General features: G+C 37.3%; 2 protein-coding genes across 3 annotated transcripts in view; one reads left to right on the top strand and one right to left on the bottom strand.

Moving 5' to 3' along the window:
- The first annotated feature begins 149 nt into the window (after window positions 1–149).
- On the top strand, window positions 150–13658 carry LOC115425886 (uncharacterized). The gene is made up of 12 exons (XM_030143735.1): window positions 150–308; window positions 3108–3219; window positions 5488–5581; window positions 6316–6370; window positions 9396–9536; window positions 9618–9778; window positions 9871–9969; window positions 10662–10807; window positions 10899–11070; window positions 11176–11288; window positions 12290–12377; window positions 12475–13658. Exons 1-12 carry the CDS (start codon window positions 197–199, stop codon window positions 12526–12528), a joined length of 1347 nt encoding a protein of 448 aa, XP_029999595.1. The 5' UTR covers window positions 150–196; the 3' UTR covers window positions 12529–13658.
- aifm3 (AIF family member 3) overlaps window positions 12831–24452 on the bottom strand; it is a 22971-nt gene continuing 11349 nt past the window's right edge. Inside the window, exons 5-21 of one of the 2 annotated variants that reach the window (XM_030143733.1) lie at window positions 24340–24449; window positions 24189–24233; window positions 24010–24106; window positions 22559–22671; window positions 21273–21359; window positions 21089–21180; window positions 19722–19852; window positions 19519–19634; window positions 19220–19291; window positions 18972–19035; window positions 17467–17543; window positions 17266–17383; window positions 17074–17172; window positions 16588–16663; window positions 16385–16489; window positions 15260–15280; window positions 12831–15127 (exon numbers count right to left, since the gene is read on the bottom strand). In XM_030143733.1, coding sequence (XP_029999593.1) covers window positions 15085–15127; window positions 15260–15280; window positions 16385–16489; window positions 16588–16663; window positions 17074–17172; window positions 17266–17383; window positions 17467–17543; window positions 18972–19035; window positions 19220–19291; window positions 19519–19634; window positions 19722–19852; window positions 21089–21180; window positions 21273–21359; window positions 22559–22671; window positions 24010–24106; window positions 24189–24233; window positions 24340–24449 — 1466 coding nt within the window. In that variant the 3' untranslated portion in view covers window positions 12831–15084. The remainder of the gene's footprint in view (window positions 15128–15259; window positions 15281–16384; window positions 16490–16587; window positions 16664–17073; window positions 17173–17265; window positions 17384–17466; window positions 17544–18971; window positions 19036–19219; window positions 19292–19518; window positions 19635–19721; window positions 19853–21088; window positions 21181–21272; window positions 21360–22558; window positions 22672–24009; window positions 24107–24188; window positions 24234–24339; window positions 24450–24452) is intronic. The other variant, XM_030143734.1, reaches the window with a different exon arrangement.

Here is a 24452-nt window from a genome sequence, read left to right as displayed (position 1 = left end):
GCAGATGAAACTCAGCTGTGTTGGGCTTCAAAGTGAGCACCAGTACAGTGGGCTGGTTGTACTCAAGTCTGTTGTGTCCAACTGTGGCCACTAGAGGGCGCACTACCCGCACGGGAGAATGTGTGCAACAGTGAAAATCTTCCCCTGGTAGTTTTAGGAAACACCATAGAGGCACCGACCTGTCTCTGCGAACATAATGTCGGGCAGAAAGCCCCGGTCAGTGGCAAACCCTCTGGAGTCTACGATCACCACCCCGAGTGAGAGAATACTGAAAGAATGCCACAGTTTGTATGTGGACAGCGAGAACGGTAAATAACACGGACACGGGTTATTATCAGCACAGGAACCACGGAAACCCCAAAACACACGGGGTTAGTTGTGATGTTATGTAAGTTAGTGATTGAAAGTATCCAGCAGGTTTGAAGTCAGAAGTTTGCAGTGGATGTGAAGGGTAAATGGTCGGTTATTAGAGCTCCATGAACAGCTGATAGTCAGTGTCACATTCATGACATTGAAGCTCTGCAGCCTGAAGGCAGGGCAGCGCCTTTAGTCTCAACCTGTCAACTATATACAAACACTTCAGCTCCATACACGGGCTTTGAATGGACCACAAGAATGATCCGAGCTTATTGTTGCTTTGGGTGTCTTACTTTATACAAGTTAAAGGCTCCAGTTTGCGTGTTTGCTCCATAAATTGTGCTTTAACCGTGTCGGTAGTTGGTCATGTGTGCAGACTCCTGCAGCAGATTGACACGGAGGTGCGTTCACTGAAGAAAAACACAAGGCACCAACAGTCCTGACTGAAAGAAGCCCTGCTGTACAGTCATCTGTGCATCTGTCTGCAAAACACAGAATGAGATTATTACAGGACAAACATGCCTTTGTAATTGCACTTTATTTTATAGATCTACAGTACTGTGGAAAAGTCCCAAGGCAACATTAGGTTTGGGAGTTTAGTAAAGTTCTAATGACCACACATATGCATTTCTCAGTCTCTGGGAAGTATGTACAGCAGTAAAAACAAAAATTTCAAGGAAAAAGCAGCCTCTTTAAACCAAAGTGGTAGTATTTAATGTGCCTTTTTTAAACAACATGAGATTTACTGGAATAATTTTCAGATGTTTTGCACCAGGTTTCATTCAACATGACTCAGATGTTTGTAATTTTTTGTGCTGCTTCTTGTCACACAAAATAGAGATTTTAACCTTTAGAACTAGTTTTTTTTTTTTTTTGTCTTTTAAGGCTGTGTTCATAGTCCCTCTATGTTTGTGTTCTATGTAAAGAAAAGAGAATGAGAAATGCATTTGTATACTCATTTCAACTATGCAAAAACAACAAACCCAGAAGTGGCCAAAGAGTAGCCTAAGAGTACTACATAATTACCTTAGATTTTCATAAGACATTTAAATGGGATAATGAGTTTTGGTTGTATTTATGCATTTGTTGATGCATATTTGTCATCTAAACTGGGGAGGATTTGAGTTAATTCCATTTGCACATATTTAATTATTATGTTTTGAACCTAATCCTATTTGAACTTTTACATAAACATTTATTTTACTTTTATTATATTGGGTTATTTAATAGGGACCATGCATATTTATGGACAAAAATACACCCATGTAAATATGCCAGAATTAGTAAAAATAACTACTTCTCATCTGCAGTCCCAAGGCAGGTGACAGAACAAGACATCCAACAGCCATTGTTGCGCAGCACTCGTTCACGATCAATTAAAAATTAAAAAATACACATAATGATGACGTAGACCTCATCAAAATAAAACAAATAGACGTAGGATCATCACAGGGCAGTAGCCTATTCGTTCGCCTCTATACTTACACACATCACCAAAATGCATTATTTGCATCCGTCAAACCTCAATGCAACCCTTAACCTTAACTCATTTTAAGAGAAGGAGTTTGCTCGATTTGTTTTTCACTCAAATGTGCCTGCTTATGGAAAGTAACCATGAATCATTTATATGTCTCTAAATGGCACACGTCAAGCTTTTCTTTCTGAGTTGATGTGTTTAGTTGTTTCACCTTGAAGACTGAGTCACATCTTATTATAGTGTTATAATCAAGCTCTGGATGGTGTTCTTCGTCATCACAGTACAGTTTATTTATGAGGAAACTAGATAAAAAGAGATGTAATTTAGGACTTCTTGAATTAAAACCATCAATTGTTACTGTCTGTATGCCAGTGGTATTATACACTGATATGTAAGTATAAGATTTTTTCTAAATACTTTCATTTAAAGATATTTAACACACGTCCTCATTCATTTATTATTAGAAACTGTTGGTTATTGAGAAAAGTGTATTGCATCTTGCAATTTGTTTGAACACAAGGGCCATAAATATAAATTTTTTTAAACCCCATGTAGTGTGTGTGTGTTTGTGTGTGTTAAAGAAGAACAAAGCAAAAACGTTTTTATTTTATACATTGTTTGAACAAATTTGTCAGATTTAGTGAAACTGACACAACAGTATCTGCTGGTATTTGGTATTTTTCATCTTCAATTACACCAACAGCGTGATGTATCACACATGATTGTCTTGCATTGTATTAAATAGTACAGAATTATTGTATCGGGATACCATTGTTCTCGAGGTAGTTTTGCATAATGAGTCGCTCTGTTTACCACTTCTCTTATTTAAACTGGTAGTTATTTGGAATTGATTTAACTGTGATTTTAACGCTTTTTTTCTCTATTCTTACAGCTTGATTTCTTAGTCAAACTGAAAACTAAACTGGAGACAGATTAAGGATTGAATATTCTGTAGTTTATTCACATTGTTTTGATTTGTTTTTCTTCTTTTCTTCTTTTTTCACACAAATCTGAATTGTTATGAAGTATTAACATTCAGGAAATTGAAAATTCTGGAAAATTCTCTGGCCCCTGGAATTTGTCAGAGTTACTGAGAGCGGAGTCTGTTCATATTTACTCAGGTGGAGAATTTAACGTACTACTTCAGGACACTTGAGTGGTGATAATAATGGAGGGCTGAGTGCTGTTCTTTTCCTTCAGACAACCAGATTTGACCTGAGTTAAGAGACAAAATCCACATTATATGTCTTTATTTTACTCTGTGTTTTTTCAGGCCTGGTGAAGATTGCCAGCAGCCTAGGAGTGCGGCTCCTGCCTCCGAGAAAGAAGATTATAGTGATGATAATGGGCAACCACTCTGCAGGGAAGAGCTCCTTCATTAACTGGTAATAAAGCTGATTGTTAATGGGATCAAACATTCATGTCTGCCTGACCATCACATGCTTGAGTCCAAGTGTGAATGGGGGAAGAAGGAAGTGAGATGCAAACACTTTCTTCATACAAAAAAATCCTAATACTTTGATATTTGCATGAAGTTCTGTGCTTATGTTTCACAAAAATGGGGGTATTTACAGAGATTACAAGGAAATATGAGACAATAGAGCATTTTTAAAAATTAATTAATTAATTAATTAATTAATTTTAATTTTAATTTTAATTTTAATTTTAATTTTAATTTTAATTTTAATTTTTTTTAACAGTACCTTAAAATCAGTTACCCTACCTCAGTGGTTTAATTCTTGACAGTTGTGGGATTGAGGGTTCATATGAAATAGATCAGAGTTTCTGCCTTTGTATACAATAATATAACACTATTATGTCATAATATACAGTAGAGTAGTATTATTATCATAGTTTACAACACAATAGTGTTAGAACTCTCCACCAGCATCCTTCAGAAACAGTGACTCTCTCCCTATCTTCAAAACCAGACTCAAGACCCACCTATTCAAGATTGATCACTCACCGTAGTAATTTTTACTACAATTACTCTGTCCTACACTTCCTTTTCCAATTGCACTTGTTTTTATCCATTGTTTTATTGACTGGTGTACAGCGTCCTTGAATTTCTTGATAGGCACTTACAGATAAAATGGATTATTGTTATTGATATTATTATTATACTAATAGTCTAGTACAGCCAGAAATATTAGAGGTACTCTAATAATACTTTTAGGGTCCTGGGTGTTGTTAACAACCATCCCTAAAAATGTTTATAAACAGTTTTATAATTAAATAATCTAGTAAGTTATGAAAGAGCTAAATAGTTGTTGGTTAGTTATGGTTAAAATGTTGCCCTGATCTAACTTAGGAATGTGTTTTGCAGCAGCTCCATAGGGAGTGCAGCTGTCAATCATGCTGACAGTCACTGACCTCACACACTTTAGACCAAGGAAACATGGACTGCGGCAGTTTGATGTGTGGAGCTGAGAAAAGCTGTCAAATGTGGATTCCTTTTAGCTGCTGAGTCAGCCTGCTTAGTATGAGGAAAATCTGTGACATGGTATAATGTTACTCTGTACTGCCATTGATATAACGTAAATACTAAAATAACCTTGCAGTCACCATCAAACTGACACAGACTGATCTGAGAGTAGCAGGGGCTTCACTGAGGCCAGGCTGTGTGAATGCACAGCTCATGTGTCCAGGGTCAAATGAAGGGGAATGGAAATATAATGACTTCTTTTTTGCCATGTGTTTATTACTCATATCATGATTATGACTAAAATACCATATATCAGTCAGCACTACTGCAAAGGTACTATACTTTTAATTCCACCTGCTGAAATGAACATCTTTAATAACCTGCTTAATTTTGTTGGATATGATTTTTGTGTAATACGGATTTTTCTTGTAAATTCTGGAAAATCCAAAAATTCTTTGGTATGAGAACATGGCAGTATTACGGGGTATTTCAACAGCTGTCTGTATACTTTGGCAGCTTGGCATTTTCTAAATTTGTCACATAGCCAAAAGCTACACAACAGGCTCCAAACACCGTTAAGCACATGTACGCACATGTCACATCTCACCCCAGATCAGCTTTCCAACATGCAACCGACATTTTGTACTTTTACACAGCCACAGAAGCCACAGAGATTATTTAATTAATTAGTTGATCAACAGTTTAATTAATTTCCATAGTAAAATAAAATATATTCTCTGGTTTCAGCCTCTTAAATGTTAGAATTCTGTACTTAAAAGTTAATTAACATATATTAATCTTTTAACATTTGGTCTTAGACTAGAGACTACAACTAAGATTTTTGTAATTCATTATATTGAATTTCATTGTTCATAGTTACACGTTTGAAAATAATAGGCAGTAGAAGCAAATGATATCCAAAAAATACAATTGTAATTACAGATTTTGCATGTAAAATATGTGTCATGATGTCACTTTTTTCTAGATTCTCTACTATGTTAAGTGTGTTTCCTTACATTTGGGGTATGTGACTTGAAGGCAGAGGATCTCTGTGTTACCACACTTGTTCTTACTGTTACTGTTCTTACTGTAACATTTCAACTAGCTGTTTAGTTCTAGATAAATTCGTAATATTCAGAAATGTTTTTGTTTTCAATCCTGTGTACTTGTTAAGATTTTGTTTGTTAAGCATTTTAAGGATGCAGAACATTTACTTGTCTTATTGCAGGTATGTTGAGGAGCACATACAGAAAACAGGCGTGGCCATTGAAACACAAGGATTTACTTTCATCACAAGTGGCCGTAAAAGAGAATCACTGACGGTAAGGACAGCGTGATGACTGCTGAAATTTACAGCAATGATACAGAGATGTTTGGTTTCCAGTGTGTGTGAGAGATCTGAAGAAAAGCCTCATTAAGGCAGGTAGCAAGTAAAGGCAGAGAAGTGTGATTACAACAAACCGGTAGTGTTGTGCTTTTCTATATTTATTTGCCAGATAAGAAGAGTATTTGAGATTCAGACAGCAGCTCTGAGTTGAATTCTTTACTTCAGTAATAGGCGCTGTAGCTGGCTGATGAAGCAGTGTTAGATGTCAGAGTGTGTGGAAGGCAGTCGCTCTGTCTGTGGTGATTTCTCATTCTGTATGCTGCTCCAATGAGGGGCTTTGTTGTATAGACACACACAGATACACACACATAGTGTGCACACAGAGGCATCTTCGCAGCATATAAACAGACTCAGGAGACACCTGTCTCTCCGTCTTCTCTCATCCCCTTCCTCTGCCTTTCTGTTCATATCCTGCTGTGGTGAAGGTGATGAAGATGAATAATATATTTGCAGTGCAGGACTGCAGAGTAGAGGGATTATCGCTTATGTACAAGAAGAGCTTAAAGCAAGTGTATTGAGCTGCAGCAAAGCGGCTAGAGCAAAGACAGCGAGAGAAGTGCCGTGAAGAGAGACGAGTCTGTTCTAGAGGGTTTGGATCTCAGGAGAAGCTTCAGCTTAATATCTGTCCATTCAGGTGCTTGCTCTCATTCTTTTTTTTCTTTTTTACAGGGAAATGCAACATTACATCTCTACCCCCACTTTAGACCGCTCCTCGAGTTCAAAGGTAAGCCTTTTTTCTTAAAAACTTGTAATGGGTGTCTAAAATGAAATATTACCATGGCTGTTCAAAAATGCAACAATATTATTACTTAGAGATACTCCAGGCTTTTCAGGTGGATTCTTCTGTTACTTTATGCTGTTAAATTAATCATTATATGCAGATCATACAGCTGCAGGCAGAGTTTGCACAGTTGCAGATAAAATGCATACCATCATATCAGATTTTATTTTTCATGATGGGAGCGGTTTAGTGCATGTTTTGCTTAGACTTTTAATTCAGAAGGACTTAAATGTAGTGGTTTTGCATCTCCCTGCATTTGATATTAAAATATTCAAAGTAGCATAAACGGTTTCCTCCTTTTATCCAAGATAAGATCAGCACTGCAGTGATAGTGCACAACAGTCTAACTTTGAACTAAAACACATATTAAAATGATCAACCTTGTGATATGGCAGAAGAGATTCATATGTTTGTGATTTTATTTTATTTTGTTTCAATTCTGTTTGCACAAAGGAAATACTGTTAAACTGTGTTGTAAGATGGGAGAGATAGAGCATTAGCCCTACAGGAATAGTGAACAGGAGATGAATGTAATCATGCGCTGCAGCCAGAGATTGGTGGTTTAGGATAGTGTTTTCTGCAGAGTGGAACGTTAAAGTGTGCATTAGGGAAAGGTTTGAGTAAACTGAGCTGTACTTTAATGAATTGAAAAGTAAGCTCAATTTAAACTAACTTTTCACTTAATTTTGGGTGTTCAGTTCTGTACGTTCCTCACATAATGTAACCATACGTCATTTGTACATTTCTGGTTGACACAGGTCATCTTTGTGAATTGATCTTGAGTTTAGGTGCTTCACCCTGCTGACTAATCCCCAACACTGTGTCCCAGTCTTTTTATTTTCATGATTATGTATTTTGTTATATACCAGATCATATTCCTGTTCACCCTCTCATCACAGTTTGAGATAAGTGATTAATGTCATACAGAAGACAGAGACGTAATTAGCAACATATTGTTTTAAGATAACTGGTCTTAGCTCTCTGTGCGTCAGCAGTGGTATAGAGGCTGGATGGTGAGGTGGTCGTGTACAAAGTCTGGGTGTGCCTGAGTGGGAGCATCAGCGTGGAGGGAGGAGGAGGAGGAGAAGAGGGGGGAGGGCTGTAATATATGTCTGTGCACTGACAGGATGTAGAGAGTGAGGGTTCACTGGGTGCGGACTGGAGCACTCACTGTATGGCGTGTGAGTCACACGCCCCATCGACAGCAGTGCAGTGGAGTCAGGAGGAGCTGCTGAGAAATGTCACAGCCATTAGAGACGGCACAGCCCAGACTCCGGCAGCAACAGCTCTGCTCCGCTCCGCTCCACAGGCCTGAGCCTCGCACACCGCCGATCTGCTGAGGAATACAAGCAGGCTTTTTATTTAACTTCATCCCCACCTCTGGAAAAATGCTACATCAGGCATTTGTTTACCTGTCACAGCAACTGAGGATGACTCATCAGAAAAGCACCATATATCCTTATGTGGGAGTAGCAGCTGATTATACAGTTTGCTCTCTTTTGGGATTTGCTTGGAGATACCTATTATTGTTATGTGCATAAAGAAATGTTTTTGTTAGTCTTTATTCTGTCAACCTGTTGTCACAGGCCAAATCTGTCTTTATTAGAATTTTTCTTGTGTTATTACTAATTTTCTTCAGATGTTATACCAATGTTTGGTCTCTGCTTAGCACAAGTTTTTTTTTTTTTTTTTTTTTTTTTTTTTAAGTTTTGGTTAGCACAGCATAATTGCAGCCTTTGCCCTTTCCCTTGTGCACAGGATCCCCAGTGTAGTCTTCTCAGTTACTGTCACTTGAGGAACTTAGCACCCAGCAATTGCTCTCATTTCCTTTTCGCCTTTCAGGGGGCTTGGGGGAATTTGTTCAGATAAAACTCTGACCACATATGGATGAATGTGTCTCTGTCTAGACTGTTACATATTTTTAAGTGGCTTCATAGTTATGTAGATGCATGTATATGTTTTATCTGATGGACATCTAAAGTAATGCTACTTCATAAATTCTGCATATATTTAATGTTATTCCTTTGTGGGTTACAGTCACGGTGTCAGCTTTTATATAACCAGGGATGAGTCAATATTGGGAGACACTGTTGATACAGTTTTATGCTGTGTGATAAGGGGCTGATGTATTGATAATGTGCCTTGCTGATGTAGGAGAAACATAAGGGAATGCTAATGTGTCACAGCAGAAGTGGCCCTGCTTCGCTGCAGCACAAGGATGTGATTTGTGCTGGCTGTCAACACCTGCCTCTGCCCATGAAACAGCCTCAGTGTCACCCCAGGCTTGTGTGTTTGGACATGTGTGTGTATAGTGAGTATGCACAGTGGGTGTGGTTTAGTTTGTCAATTCAAAGGGTTTATCTCAATCATCATTTTGTTCTGGTGCTCAAGTCTGGGGTTTAGGTCTTCAGAGGGGGGGCTTGGGTTCATGCGTGATGGTTTCAGACCGTTGTAACCTCACAGTGCGTTGCCTCACAGTCGTTCTTCACTGGCTAGCTTTATGTCCCACGCCCCATGCTAAAGCTGCCAGTTGAAGAGCTGTTGTGTGTAACCATGACAACCAACCTCTGTGCAGAGGGGACAGTGGGACAACTGAGACGTAATAAATGTTTTTGTGTATCAAAATTGAAGAGTCATGTGCGAGGGCGTGGCCGCTGCTGGTGTTTTCATCAAGAGGACTTAAAAGAGCTTAGTCTTTGTCTTTTTTTTCAGATGACCAAAATATTTTTACAATATTATTACAATTTTTCTAGCATGATCCTTGCAAAGCTACAAGTACAGAAAATCGCTGGTGTTCTTGATCTTTAATGTCCCTCAGGTCTCCAAGTATCGACTGCATTGCGGTTTCCAAAGGCACATTGTTATATAGTCATTAGCGGTGACAGCTTCATGCAGAGACTTTTTACTTGCTACAGTTTTTACATTTTCTCAAGGCAGCACCTGTACTCACAACATTTGTTTATTCTAGGTGTCATGGACTACCTGTCAGCTGAGATCTCTACCTCCAAGCAGAAGAAGTTCAGCCTGGTGACATTTATTGACACACCTGGTTTGGTTGATGGGGATATGATCTACCCATTTGATGTAAACAGTGCCATCACCTGGTTGGGTATGTTCTCGTGGCTATATCTTTATCTAACTGCTTTGACGCTACCTTGTTTCTCTGATGGACATTCTCTGTTTCATGCAGGAGAACAATCCGACCTGATATTTGTGTTCTTCGACCCGATGGGCCAGGCGCTGTGCAAACGCACACTCAACATTGTCGAGAAACTGAGTGAGAAATGTGCAGATAAGCTGCTCTTCTACCTCAGTAAAGCAGATGAAGCTGGGAAAGAAACAGACAGACAGGCTAGTTCACTTAATATGTGATTTCTAACTGTTTCTATATAAATACACAAGTCCCACCTTAAGAAAATAACCTCCATGTTCTCCTTTGGCAGAGGGTTTTGATGCAGATCGTCCAGGAATTGTGTCGCCGTCCAGGTTTGAATAAATGTGGTTTTGAGATGCCCACAATTTACATCCCCAACCCACAGAAGGTAAATCTCCCTGTTTATTATATGTCTTACTTAGCAACATACAGTCTATCCTAAATTCAGTTCATGAGTTTCTATTTAATGACAGAATTTACAAACTGAAATTAACTACTGGATAGTCGCCTTCAATCATACAGTGTTTTTCCACATCTTGATTTTTTTGTTGAGCTGTGTCTGGTCGTTTTCTGGAAGTTCACTTTAATATATCACAGAACATGACTCATCTTGGGCCTAGATTTAAAGTTCATGGCTATCCTTGAGGTTGCACAGCCCATTGATTACACAGGAGTGTAAATTCCCCACTCCAGGTTTCTTGGTGGCCTTTGATGGCTGGAACTGGATGATTTATTCTGCAATATGATGACTGAGAGAGTTATCGTCTCTCACAGGGACCAGGGGTTGTAAACCATGGCTTTTGATCAGCCACCTTTGACAACAGCAGTCTCAGTCCTGAGTTATTGCTGCACCATCCTGTGATCTACAGCTGCAATGCTTTACTCCACACTCAAAATTTGTCTGTCACTCCTGACGGCTAATTTATTTTTGCTGAGCAAGATTTGTCTACACTTAGTCCAGATTGCTGTCACTCAAAATCCCCTCAGGATTAGTTGTTTAACTCACCAGTCTTTCCCTCTTGGAGATGTTTGTATGTTAATTTCAGAACAGACGCACTTACGAGTTTTCATTTTGTGCAGCCAAGCCGGTGTGTGAATGAAATCGATGGGGTTTGTCAGACGATTGAGAAGACTATCAACCAGGCCGTTCAGAAGACTTTGGATCAGCTGGAGAAAGACTGTGACCTTATTTGTTCAACCATCAGCAGCAAACTACAGCAGGACAGGTGTGACCTCAACATGGCAGGTTTTATGTCTCAGCAAATAGGCCACATGCCAAAGATGTGTTTAACAAGCAATTTGTTCTTTTCCATGCAGGGCTGATGTGAGTCACAACAAAACTGTTCGTCTTCATTCACTGATGTATGGGACTTTGGGAATTTTCCTCCCTATTCTCTTCATCCTCAGCTTTATTGTGAACTCCTTCTCCAAAGAGCATCTGGATGAGCTTTTGGGTGAAGGACTGTCTCGAACAGTTTTTGCTTTCACTGTAAGTTTTGATTTTCGTTCAACTACTTGTTGAGCTACTTGTTCTCATTCTCCTCTTTTTGCAGCACATTTTAGTTTTCTGACTTCCTCTTTATGTTTTTCATAGGGAATAGTGATGTATTTATGGGAATGGATACCAGAAGATGGACAAGTAGTGTTTGTGATCGTGTTTGGGGCTTTTTGCTACCTCTTGCTTTTCTTGGCAAAGTATTTTGCAGGGTAAGTATTGAGAGTGTACAGTACAAACACATACAAATAAGTGCACTTGTATTTTTATGATATTTAACAATGAAGGTTAACTGTGTGATATTTGGTGACAAGTTTAGTGAAGCTGCAAATTGCACTTGAATATCTCCTGCATTTCTCTCCTATGGTAGCTGGAAAAAAAACAAAAGACCCTTGTTAGAGGTAGTGTTTGTTTTTTCCGTTCTAGACTTTTTTTTAGTTAAAAACATAATAACTCTGGTCCACATTGAAACAGTAGGTGGCACTAATGCATCTTAATGCGCAATACCATCCACTATAAAATAGAAAAAGAAGATGAAGAAGTCTTTTTGGAATTACTGTAGAAAAACATCAGTGACCAAACTGCTCTTTCTGTCGAAGTGAATAAAAACTTGTTTCTTATTTTCACCTTATTACACAGAAATGGATATCCCATTTGTGCAGTTAACCCCCCACCCCCCATCCCCCCAAAAATAACCCCAAAAAACTTACACACAGGACCTTTAAACATTGAATATGAACAGCCTTAAAGGTGGAGCAAGTGATTTTTAATCCAATGCACTTTTTCAGCCTGTAATTACTTATGGTCCACAAGCTGCCTGTTCTATGTCGTCTAAACAAATTAGGAGTTTGTCCACATCCTTCGCTCTCTATATGAGACAAAAACAACACAGAGGATTGGACCAACCCATGTAACACTTATACAGACTGGAGTCCAGCCAGTCAGTAACAGGAAGCATCTGTGGTCATCCACAGGACAGATGAACCAACACTGAAGAGAAGGTTGTGTTTTTCTGGCATGAGTTCACGTATCAACAAGCTTTCTCCGGAATCTCTTACTCCACCTTTAATACGTCTTGAACAGTTGCTTATACAGTATGAGAGTGGATCACGTACAGCATGAAACACACACACTCGCACACATATATAAACACGCTCAAGGGATTATTATTGAAATTCTGAGTGAGTGTCATTATGATGTGCTTCATCTGTAGCCGAGGGAATAAGACTCTGTCAAAGAAAGAGAAGAGGAAAATGGCTGAGTACAGTGACTATATCCACGATATCGTCAAAACCAAGAAGGTAAGATTTCTTTCATGTGCCTGTGATATACTGTATAAAACTGAAGCTGCACAGGGTAAAGAAAAATTAAGTCTCACACTGAATTTTTTCTCCACAGGGTAAACTGTATGAGTGGTACCTCCAGCAATGTGCAGCAGAATATGACCTCTGACCCAGATAAGGTGAAGACAGTTTGCACAAATACGCTGGCGTTTTTTTTTTTTTTTTTTGCCATCGTAAATCCCTGTTTTTTAGTGGGAACAGCAGGACTTAATGAAAAAAACTGACCATCCACCCTGGGTTTTCCTGTTTATTCCGTCATACAGGTGTGACCTCTAATGCAGCAGAGATCACTGCCACCGTTATCATCTCAAGAGCTATAACTAAAAAGTGCCTTAGTGTGCTCAGAGGAGAAGCTGTGATTCTAATCGCTTCATTGATGCAAATTTCAAAATGTGAATAGATTTTTAAAAAAATCTTTATAGTACATGAATGTGTTTACAAATGACTTTTCTTAATTTCTTCAAGGGTAACTTGCAGCTTTTTTTCTATTGGCAAAACTGTTTTAATGATTAAAAAAAAGCCAGTTATTGTTTTCATGATGCTCTCCTCAAATTTCAATGTAGCTGTGAGTCTGTCATGTTTTTAATCGACGGCAGAATGTCCAGCCCATAGAATGTGTTTCAATGCTGAAGGTTTTTATTACTCCAGTGAACAGTGTTGTGATAACTGGGGTATTATGGTCATTGGACTTTTTAACTTTTCATACCAATAACACAGTGACCATAAGTTTCTCATTTCCTCCAAAGAGTCGGTTTGATTTACTTAAAACACAGCCTTTAGGCCAGTTTCTAGACTGTCTTCAGATAGTATTTACACATAGCACAATAAATGCTTCACATACTTTAATCGGACAGTATAGTTAAACTGGAGGGAGTCTGTCATTGCACTGATGTGTCTCCTGGTTGAGTTTATGATAATGTATCATTATATATTGTCATTAGATCAAATGTTTGTGACTATAATACAATGTGAAGCCATCACTCCAGTGTTTGTTGGTATATTTATTGGTCTCAACAGGTGTCTTTGAGGTACTTTTTACCCAGTTGTTCTAATAGAAAACCTCTCCGGGCTGTTTGCAATATTATTGTGAACAATCTCAGTGTGAATTGAGTGTATTAGATGCCTCGTCCTATTGTCTTCCCCCTCCTCCTTGTCCTCATTAGGGAATTATTTCTGGTTTAGTGATTTTTGTTTAGATTTTTTAATTATACATTGTGTAGGCATTATGTTTTATTAATTTTTTTTCAAATATTAATACTGTGTGATTTCAAGAAACCTCTCTTGACTTTTTGTCTGTTTGTTTGGTTTTTGGTAAGTAATCCTGACTAAAGAATGAAATCTGTCCTGTAAACGGTGCTTTGTCAATTCTTTAAACTTATTAAACATTTTCTACTTACTACTTTTTGTGTTTTCTCTGGGTAATAAAGTGGTAACCATGCAAACAACATGTTAAAACAACAGCGAATAGGTATTGTTGGAAGACTTTTATTTCAAAGTTTTAGTTATAAAAATGCCATTTCAAGGCTTCTCTGTAGGTAGAACAATGCTTTTTAAAATTCTCTGTTAACTTATGTGACAGGGCTCAAGTATTGTGAGATCTTCAGCACACCAGGATTTAATTAAGCATATGCTTTACTCTGAAGCACAGTACAAGCATTTCTGAATGGAAACGAGAGATCCAGTGAAATTACAATAACTGGGAAAAATATCAAAGAAACAAAACATCATTTGGTAACCCCATTAACCCTGGCCACAAACCTCAGTTCCCTGAGTTAGTAACAAAGAATATCCACATGGAAGTGATGGCTATCAAAAATAACCTTTAACTACCATTGCATTCATGTAATGGAGCGATATCTATTTGTTAGAAAATACATGACTCTATTGTGATAGCAATCAAAGCATAATTTGAATTTCATTTCTGCAATCTATTAGCAAGGCAACCGATAATAAGAGGTATGTTGTAATCCTAAAAATAGTACTTCATTTATTGTGAATTAAAGCTGCGTTAGTGTGTCGGTTAAAGTTGCATTCAGGTAATGTGTGTAATTTTCTCATTTGCTGTTTTAAGATTCATTTGCTGATGCATCTAGTTTGGAAAATCTATATTTAGGGGTTATATTTTTAACTTCTGTTAGAGTAAGTAATACCATGCAGATCTAGGGCCTGTTTTTCTGTATGCAAGCACACAACCAAATACATTGTTTAAAACTTAGAAAAATTCAAATTGTATGTCTTATTTTGTTACAGTGCATTCAGGATTATAACTATATACAATGTTAATTGTACAAAAATGCCAATGCCCATCCCTGGCTTCTTATAAACAAAGTTTACAGGTAGATACATCTTGCAGCAACACAGAGGCTGAATCCAGTATTGCTTTGTTGTGAAACACAACAACATTGTAACAAAGGACCTGCGAACACGATGTATGAGTGTGTTCAGACTGTGCATGGCTTGGTTTGTTACGTCAAAGTGTCTTTCAGGAGGCGAGTGTCGTCCTCAGTGAAGTACGTCCCAATTGGAGACAGACATGCTCCTCCTCCTCCTCTGTTCCCGGTGTGTTTGTATCTGGATAGCTGCTCAGTGTCTCAGCACCATAAGTGTCCATATTGAGGTGTCCAATAGACTTTGGGATCTGTCGTTTGGCCCTTCAGACAGGAAGTCATTGAGAGCCTTTATCGATCAACCAAGAAATGTCTCCGGTCCTACAACACAAGGTGCGAGATGCATTGAATAAACACATTGATCAGGTAATGACACATTAGACGGTTGCAGCATCTATAAGCTATTGATTATGAGTGAAAAGGAAAATAGGAAAGCTTCATATTAGTCCGTACTTGCCAAGTCGTGCTAACATCCTTCAGTATTTGTGTGTGCATTTTTAGAAATGAAAGACATGAGGAGACATGAGGAACACTACAGTCATATTACACCAAGAACACAATGACAGACAGTTACAGCAGTGAAGAAATACTAACACGGTGACCCAACACCAGTGTGACAACACACCATGTTACAGGTCACACTCTTTAGAATATTACACGATAATAAAGCAACAGATTGTTAGAAAAGTGTTGGGCTCATTGAAAGGATTACATTGATATTAGTTGTATAAAATATCATATATCATAATACACTATAAGTGTATTATGTGCCTCCGTGATAATTGAGCAAATTATATCTGTTGATGGAAGTCAAAAGATGCAGCTAAATGTTTGAAAGCGACAAATGGGGTTGTATAGAACTGATGAACACTTTTTTTTATCATTTACAGTTGAACTAAAGCGTGTAGGCCTACTTAAAGTTTTGTCTGCATGATTTAGTGAGGAAGTCATACTGTGATTCATGCGACAATATTGCGATTTGAGTCTATTTGCTTGGCTATCAAGCAAAATGCACAGATTTCCACTCATTGTAATATGTATATTTTCTACTAAAACATACAAAAAAATGCCAAGACACTAAAATATAGCAACTCTTACTCTACATTTTCACATAGTTTCTGCTCAGTGTATGCATACTGTATCTTTAAACTGTAGCCTTTTGCGATCACATAATTGCACAGGCTGGCAAGTTAAACCAATGTATTTTAATGACACAAATCAAAATGGGTGAAACTGAGCACTTAACCTATAATAAATCTATTATATAAATACAACACTAGAAATGTTTTTGCAACAAGCCTATAAGGAAATGATTATAGAATCCATAAACTATAGCATTACTACACTAATAAAGAACTTAAAATAATAAGTGGTGTTTTCTCTGTATTAATCTGAGCTTGTGAGTCTGTTTTGTGTAATACCTTCCATGTGATTAAGGTCACAAGCTCTGTAACTTGTCATATTTTCTGTCATTGATAACATGTGTCATGTTTTTCTTCATATTAAAACCTGAGAAACCTAAAGAACATAACAACTATTGTAACCATGACCAGATTTAAGTCTTGAAAGCAGACTTACTCCACATCTCGTTTCTTAATCGTCTTTCCGGATCCTAAGACCTCTGCCACTCGGGATACAATAGGATCATAGTTCATGCTGGCAACTGCAACCACCTCCTCACTCCTATAGATGGGCCACATAAAGGAAAAGAAACAAGTGTTAAAGTGCAATTAATTCTGATGAATAAAACATACAAAGCCTCAAAAAGACCAAAAATGTACCTGGTATAAAATGCCACAAATCGCAGTTCATCCAGATCTCCTTGAATAATGACATCGTCAAATCCATCACCATAACCTTCACATACAGAAAACATATTGGTGTATTTATCAAACAGGCAAAACAAGAGATAGATACGTTTCAATTATTTCATTGGTCATTGTATTTTTTACATTTACAGCTAGATGGCAGTGTAGTAACTTCACTTAACAGATATTACACCACTGTAAACCTCATATTTTTTTCACAATCAATCAATCATATTTTATTTATATAGTGGCAAATCATAACAGACGTAATCTCATGACACTTTACACATAGAGCCGGTCGAAACCAGACTCTAAGGCCAATTTACAGAATCCTCCAGGAGCAAACCCTTGTGACTGGTGACAGTGGCGGAGAAAAACTCCCTTGAATGTCTGCCTCATTACAGCTACTAATGCAGCATCAGAGTAGTTCATCAAACAAACACACATTAAACTGAGTACCTGCATAGCGAATGGTCTTCCCAAACATGGCTGACCAGAAGTAAGGCACAGTTTTAATCTCAGTGGCTTGCCCCATCATACTGAGAGCTGCCACTCTCCCTGTCAACAAGGATAAAAGCAAACACATGTACTTAAGCGTATAAATCATCTAATTATGCCAGAATGTAATGAAACGAGCTGTAACACACCCACCGTGTACATGAGCCATTTGCCAGTGAGGGATGTTCACCTTCTTATTGTTACGTGGTGGGAAAGGAAACATCACCACATCTCCTCCAGCGAAGACACCATCGACATTTGTCTGCATCGTCTAGGAAAGAAATTAGAGGGATATGTCAAGAAAATGGGACAAAAATGCCATTGTTCTGCAGCCTTTCTTGTACAGTAAAATACCTTGTTGACAGTGATGAAGCCCTTGGAGTCCATGTGAATGCCACTTTGTTTTAAGAAGCCTGTTGCAGGGACACATCCTGCAGGAGAGAGGATATAGAAAAAAAAAAGGCATTCAAAGTAGAACAAAGGGTTTGTCTTCCTCTACTGTAACTCAGTTTTTTTTCTCTACTTTTAACTCAGCGCACTTATTTACTACATATGCATAATGTCTATAAACAACAATAAGCACAAAGCATCACTTGAATAGGTGTCAATGTGTAAAATAAGTGACACAACAGAATATATGCAATCACAAGTAACAATAACAAAATCCAAAATAGCAGCCTTTACCAAAAAAGCATACACAACTAACTGTATTGCAGTGTGTAGCTGTTGCCTGTTTACAGAATTAAAGGTCAATATCAAATCACAGGGACTGAAAGCCTGCATCACTACACAACAGGTATGTCAGCACAGGTTACTATTAATTTTCCCTGGTGGTAAGCATTATCCAGCCACGGAAGGCCAAGGTTAATTGTTTGACAAGAGAAATCTGCATCATGGCAATGTGACAAGATTAATAATATTCCCCCATTTAACATGGTACAGGTCTAACTTGTTCACATCTTGCATGTCTTCATAGGCTGCTGAATGAACCATACACAGGGTGTGGGAAGATTCATGTATTTTCATTTCATTAGGATCTGTCTTCCCAGTATAATGAATATGTGGCTCTACTTTATCAGGGTGTCAAAAATCCTTCTCACAGAGCCCGAGTCCAACACTAAGTATTAAAGTAATGTCCCAACTCATGATCAGATTAGCATTTTGACTTGTAAAAAAAATAGAAATAACTGCAATTAAATTAATGCACCACTGATGACAACAAAGAGGCTGTATTAAGAAATTTTGCTGCACAGTCTAGATCTCTGGTGGAAGCACTAATCTCTATTTTGCAGTACTGTTTTTTATTGTTCAAATCTGAATCAAAACTACTTCTATATTAGTTGGTTTTGTTACTTTTATTGGTGTATTGGGTAACCATTTTTGCTATTTTAAAGTTATTTCTTCTTTTTCTCCCTTTTTTCCCCCCACTTTTATTGGAGTTACAGTAAATATTGATCTTAATGACATTTTGTTTACTTTCATTTTAATTGTTGTCTGAGTTAATTACTGTTACTGCAATGCTATATTTGATGTTATTATTTATTTTTTGTGACAGTTCTTTCCCAATTTTTATCTAAATTTTATTATACACTGTTGCCCATAATGTTGGAATAAAACATTTTTACCTCTTCTCATGAAATGATTTATCTTTGATAGATGAAGTGTACTTGGGACTCAGTATGTAATAATTCCCCATCAAAAGTCCACTTTAATCACTTAAAGGTGATTGTTGATGCGGATAAATAGGAATAAAAAGAGGACTGTGTCTAAAAACAAAATTATTCAAACTTTAAAGGCAACTGTGTATATATGCACATGTAGAGGGTGATACTTGTTCATAATCTTTTCATCGACATTACCTGTTCCAATGACGCACACATCAGCCCGCAGTACTTTTCCACTTTTCAGTACCACCTCTTTCAGCTGTAAAACAAAGACAGGACATGTTATGAGCATGGCAAATTACTTTCACATCTGCACGTATTGAAATCCAGGTGTGTCAGGCCTGAATTGTGGCTCCGGATCTCATCTTTTCATTGTAGATTAAACAAAGAAGAGTATTACTGCTGAGCATCATGTCATGCTGTTTCTCTCACTTTCTGAATACCTGTCCATGAAGGCCTATCATCTCCGACACCTCGTTAAGCATGTAGAATTTCACCCTGTTTGCCTCAAACAGCTGCAAGGACAAAACACATCACATGTAAAGAGAAACAGGCATTCACTGCTACATCTCCATGTGTCTGTGCGATCAAACCCTCGTAATGAGAAGATTTACATGCCCCTCTGTGGTTACGGAGGTATTGACCAGAAAGCATGATTTGCATTTTAACTCATAGTTTTGCTGATGAAAGTACTCTAGAAGTGTTTCTGAAAAAGCTTGATTTCCCCAGGGAGTGTTCTTACCTTCATTATGGCTTTCCCTACTTTCTCCCCGAGAGCTTTTTTAAAGGGGACTGACTCAATCCCAATGACAGAGACAGAGTGGGCCTTGTCAGTAAGAGCCGCAGCCACCTCCATACCTGCCAACAAGAATGATCCGCACACAACACAGCGTATTATTATGCACAGTGCAGTAGAATGTGTTCATAAATGGGCCGTTTCCTCACCAACGAATGATGTTCCCACAATTACAGCATTCTTGTTGTTAGCCAGCCTCGCTATGCTGTTCGCATCTTCAGGGGTCCGGAGGTGAAAGACGTTCAAGATGTCTTTGCCCTTATAGTTCATTGGTTTGGGTCTTTTAGGCAGGAAATGGAAGGAAAGCAGGGTTATTATAGCGAAGGAAAACTAAAATGATAACTAGCAGTGAAAAAATCCTTTTGTTAAATGGAGTAAATATAAAAAATGTCAGCTTTCTATTTCATAACTGTAACCTAAATTATTATTGTTATAAGACTGTGGCTATTACCTATTGCTGATTGAAGTATAAAAAAAGGCAGCTTTCAAAAGCACGAAAAATAAGCAAATACTACGATGAACAAAGCAGGTAAAGTAAAATAGAATTGCTGACAAAATTGCTTTGTTTTTATTTATTTTTGCTAAAGGGTCATGATGTTCACAAAATGGAACATTCAATATCCTGTATATATATTAATTTTTTACATATTTAATTCAGATTGGTAGTGAGAGCAGCTTCAAAAAGAAATGAAGAACAGCAGCAGAAAGAAATCATATGACAATAAAGTGATTTTATTGAGTAAACACTGTGAACTAGTATTACTGAACCAAGTTACATAGTTATTTTAATGAAGTTGCCATTGTTAAGTTTATTTTGATGTGATACTAAACTGTGTATAAATTAAACATCTCACTGGAATGTACGAGGGCTGTTCAATAAGTTCATGGCCTCACCCAGAAATACTGGTTGTTATAATACAGGATGTTACATTCTTTCGTGATGGGATAGTGATGCTTGAACATCGATGGACCAAGTGCATTGCTGTAAATGGAGATTATGTTGAAAAATAAAATATAAATTATCAGTCTGTGTTGTTCTGTTCTGGGTGAGGCCATGAACTTATTGAACGGCCCTCGTATGTTGGTTTATTTATGATTGTCAATAATGAAATGTTGGAATAGGTTGTTTTATTTGCTCTGTGATATTAATTGGCGTATAAACTCATATTGCACTTGTGTTTTTCATTTATTGTCAGCTGTTGTGAATAATGTTTGGATGTCTTGCTTGTTTTTGTGTGGAGCACAGGAAAAATAGTTGTTACTGCATTCATAACAATGGAGATCCTAAATGATTTTTAGATTATATTTAAGTTCATACTGTCTTACATCCTACTCTTTCAGCTTCTATAAATCAAGGCTTAAACATGAAGAAATAAAACTAAAACTAGTCAGTTCCCCCAAATAAAACTAATTATGCAATCTAAAACAAATAAACTAAAACAAAATCCAACCTGAAGGACTACACAAAAATACAAAAAATCTTACAAACAAATGATGATAGGAACTTTGTCCTTACTTGCTTCCTGTAGCAATAAAAAGCTTCCTGTACTCCATCCTTAATCCATCCTCAAAGGTCACAGACCGCGTTTTAACATCTACAGCCACAACCTGAAATGAACAAGACAGTTTCACATAGCTGTACCATTTAGTGCTCTGTGCAAAATGATCATGAACCATCATCAGTTCAGTCCAGTTCTCACCTCTTTCTCCGTGAGGAGTTCGATGTCATGATCCTGGAGAAATTCGATGGAGCGAAGTCTTAGCTGCTCTGCTGTACTGTCTAAGGACTGAGGGGTCAAAGGTTAGTGCCGAGTTCATCAACAGAAAAAAAGTAGACCATGATGTAGGCTCTGTCCATACTTATTAGAAAAGTACTAAATTGCGCTATTTTCAAGTGATTATCATTACTCCTACTAAAATAAAATGTGTATTGTTACTGTACTATTTAGGAAAAACCATTAATGTGCAATGTAACATAATCAAGTACTTTTTATTATTATTAATGCTGTAATATTACTGCTTTTTAAAATGCACTTTAAGTGTGTTTCTGAAAATTATGAGTGCAGTTGAAAATCAAAAAGACAAGTAAATTATACTTATACACACATTTTGATAGAATTATAAATATATCTCTTATTATCAGTGTTTTAAGAGCATATGTAAGAATAGTATATACGAATATCTAATCCAAAAATAGTACAGTTTGGTACATTTAATTGAATTTTATTCCATTTTATTTAATTTTATTTGTGAGAAACCTTGTCCAGTATTAAATATAATGTTCCCATTGGATGCACTGTAATAAAATAAGTCTAAGTGACAGACAGGTCACAGTTAAAACATTAACAGAACAACATGTTAGACAGACAAGACCAAATACATGACACAAGTTCAGTTTAGTCAGAGGTATAAGTATGTCTAATGAAAGTAGGATTGGGAGTGGCTTGAGAGTCTGGTTTTGACCAGCTCTATATATAAAGTATCATGAGACTCTTGTTATGATTTTGTGCTATATAAATAAAATTTGATTGATTGATTGAATAGATTTAATAGAACTGATAACGTCCTTAATATAGGATGTACATGGAATATGGTACATTTTTGACACACTAATCATGTGCATAATAATAATGAAGTATACTTATATTGAGTGTACATCTGTGTATCCCTCAGTTTTGTTTTGTTTTTTTTAATAGGATGGTGCATTTCACACCTACAATGATTATAGCCAGTTAATAATGAGCATTTTTCAGGATATAAAGATAGTCTAGTAAATCAGATTACTTAAATACTTCTGGATTCATTCTTTTTATTTTGGCACAAACCCCTTTCCTTAAAGCTTTCTGGTCTGGAGTGATGTAGCTGTTCCCTAAAGACTTCCTCTTTTAGCACCAGTGACCAAAGCAGCACCTCTGCAGTCTGTTACATAACTGTCTCAGTGAAGTCAGTAATGTCTCAGTGGTGTGGTCAGGATCTGTGTACAAACCTTACTCAGTTTAGGCCTGTCATACGGGGGATGTCGGTCCATGGTGCACATGACGATGCGATCAGTGAAGCCCTCTTGCCTCAGCGTCTCTGCACACACCAGACCTGCTGGACCTGTGGACACACCCACCGAATCACCATATATTAGGGAAATATATTGGAATATAAGTGACCAGAGGCCTTTAAGAACATAATAACATAAAAGAACATAAAAAACAAACAGTTACAGTCTTCAGTCCCACGATCTGCTCTACCTGTTCCAAGTCTGTACTTAACTCAGGAAAACTGAACCTGAAAGCATCTGTTAAATGACCTGGAACATAAGAAGCTGGTCTCATTAGACACCTCTAAAGTGATTAAAGATGAGGAGATGCCTGGATTCACTTGTATATTGACAATTTCAGTTGAATACATTGATTCTGTATATTATGGTGTTTGTGAGTATGGATACATGTATGGCTGCAGTCCAGTCTAAACCCATGTATCTGTGCTGCTGTTGGTCTTGTTAAATATTTACTAAATAAAACATAAAATAAACCATTAACCTTTTAACATCCACAAGCTCTCTACTGACCGATTTAAGGGTTAGAGTTACATTTGAGCCTTATACCATAAGTGATTTAGCATTGATTGTGTACTAAACACTAAACTACTAAACACAGAAAGTTAAATAAATTTTAAAAAATCATTTAAATAATTTTTTTTACAAGGTAAATTATTAACTGCAATTAGAAACATTAATTTACACATAATTAATTTACATAATTATTAACAGTTTACATACAAGGGGGCTTTGAAAAGTTCATGCAAACTGTCCTTTTTCCACTAACTTTTTGAAGCCCCCTTGTATGGTATGTTATGAATTTTGACACTTGGAGGATGGTTTATGATTCAGATGTATGAATTTGGATTAGTTTCTTGGTAATGGTATATTGTTTTCTTTTACATAAGTTGGGGTAATGTAGGTTAGCACAGAACTGGAATAATAAGTACAGTCACACCATTTTTGATCTTTCTTTGTCGCTATATGTTTGTTAATTAAGTTAATGTCGCCATTTCAATTGTTTTATACATAGTATTTGATCATAAGTAGCTGGGATAGGCTCCAGCGACCCCCGTGACCCTAGTGAAGATAAAGTGGGTTCAGAAAATGAATGAATGAATGAATGAATGGTATTTGATTTCAGTAAATATCCAAAAAATGACTGCTCTTATGGATTCTTTTTTTTAAATTATACACAGAGGAAGGTGATGGAGCATCAGTCCACATAACTTTATTCATTAAATTCCTTCACAGAAGATGCTCCCTTTCAAATGAAGTTCAAAACATTAGTTTTCTGTTTGAGTAAGCATTCCATGAAAAGCATGGATTTTAAAAGGTTAAGGAAATAAAATGAGTAAATAACTAAATGCCTGATCCTTCAATAATGTGAATAAATGAAATCCACTGACCTGAGCCAATGATGAGAACATGGCTGAAGCCTGTGCTAGAGTTTATGACTGCTGAACATCGGCCCATGGGCTTTGATCTTTTCTGCAACTGAAGAGCCTGGAAATGTTTTAAAGATGTCAATCAGTCACACGGTCCATCTATTGTCTTCCGTCAACTCTTATGTTAGTTTTCCTTTTACCTGCTTGTTTGCACGAATGATCACCTTGTCCTTTTCAACTCTGACCTGGAGCAAACAGACATGAGCCATGTGTACACTTTTGTCTTTGTACTTAATAGACATGATAAGGCAGCAAATCTATTAAGAGACAGCACCAGTGAAAGAAAGTCACCTGGAAAATAGGCAGACTGTCCAACCCAGGGAAGTCCTCAATGTCTCCAGTTGCAATGTTGAAACATGCACCGTGCCAGGGACAGCGAACGTGTCCTTTTGACAGTACACCTA

Source organism: Sphaeramia orbicularis, chromosome 9 (assembly GCF_902148855.1).
Source record: "Sphaeramia orbicularis chromosome 9, fSphaOr1.1, whole genome shotgun sequence".
Classification (NCBI taxonomy): Eukaryota; Metazoa; Chordata; class Actinopteri; order Kurtiformes; family Apogonidae; genus Sphaeramia; species Sphaeramia orbicularis.
Note: the sequence above shows the minus strand (reverse complement) of the source record. Positions and strands in the feature narration are given on the sequence as shown.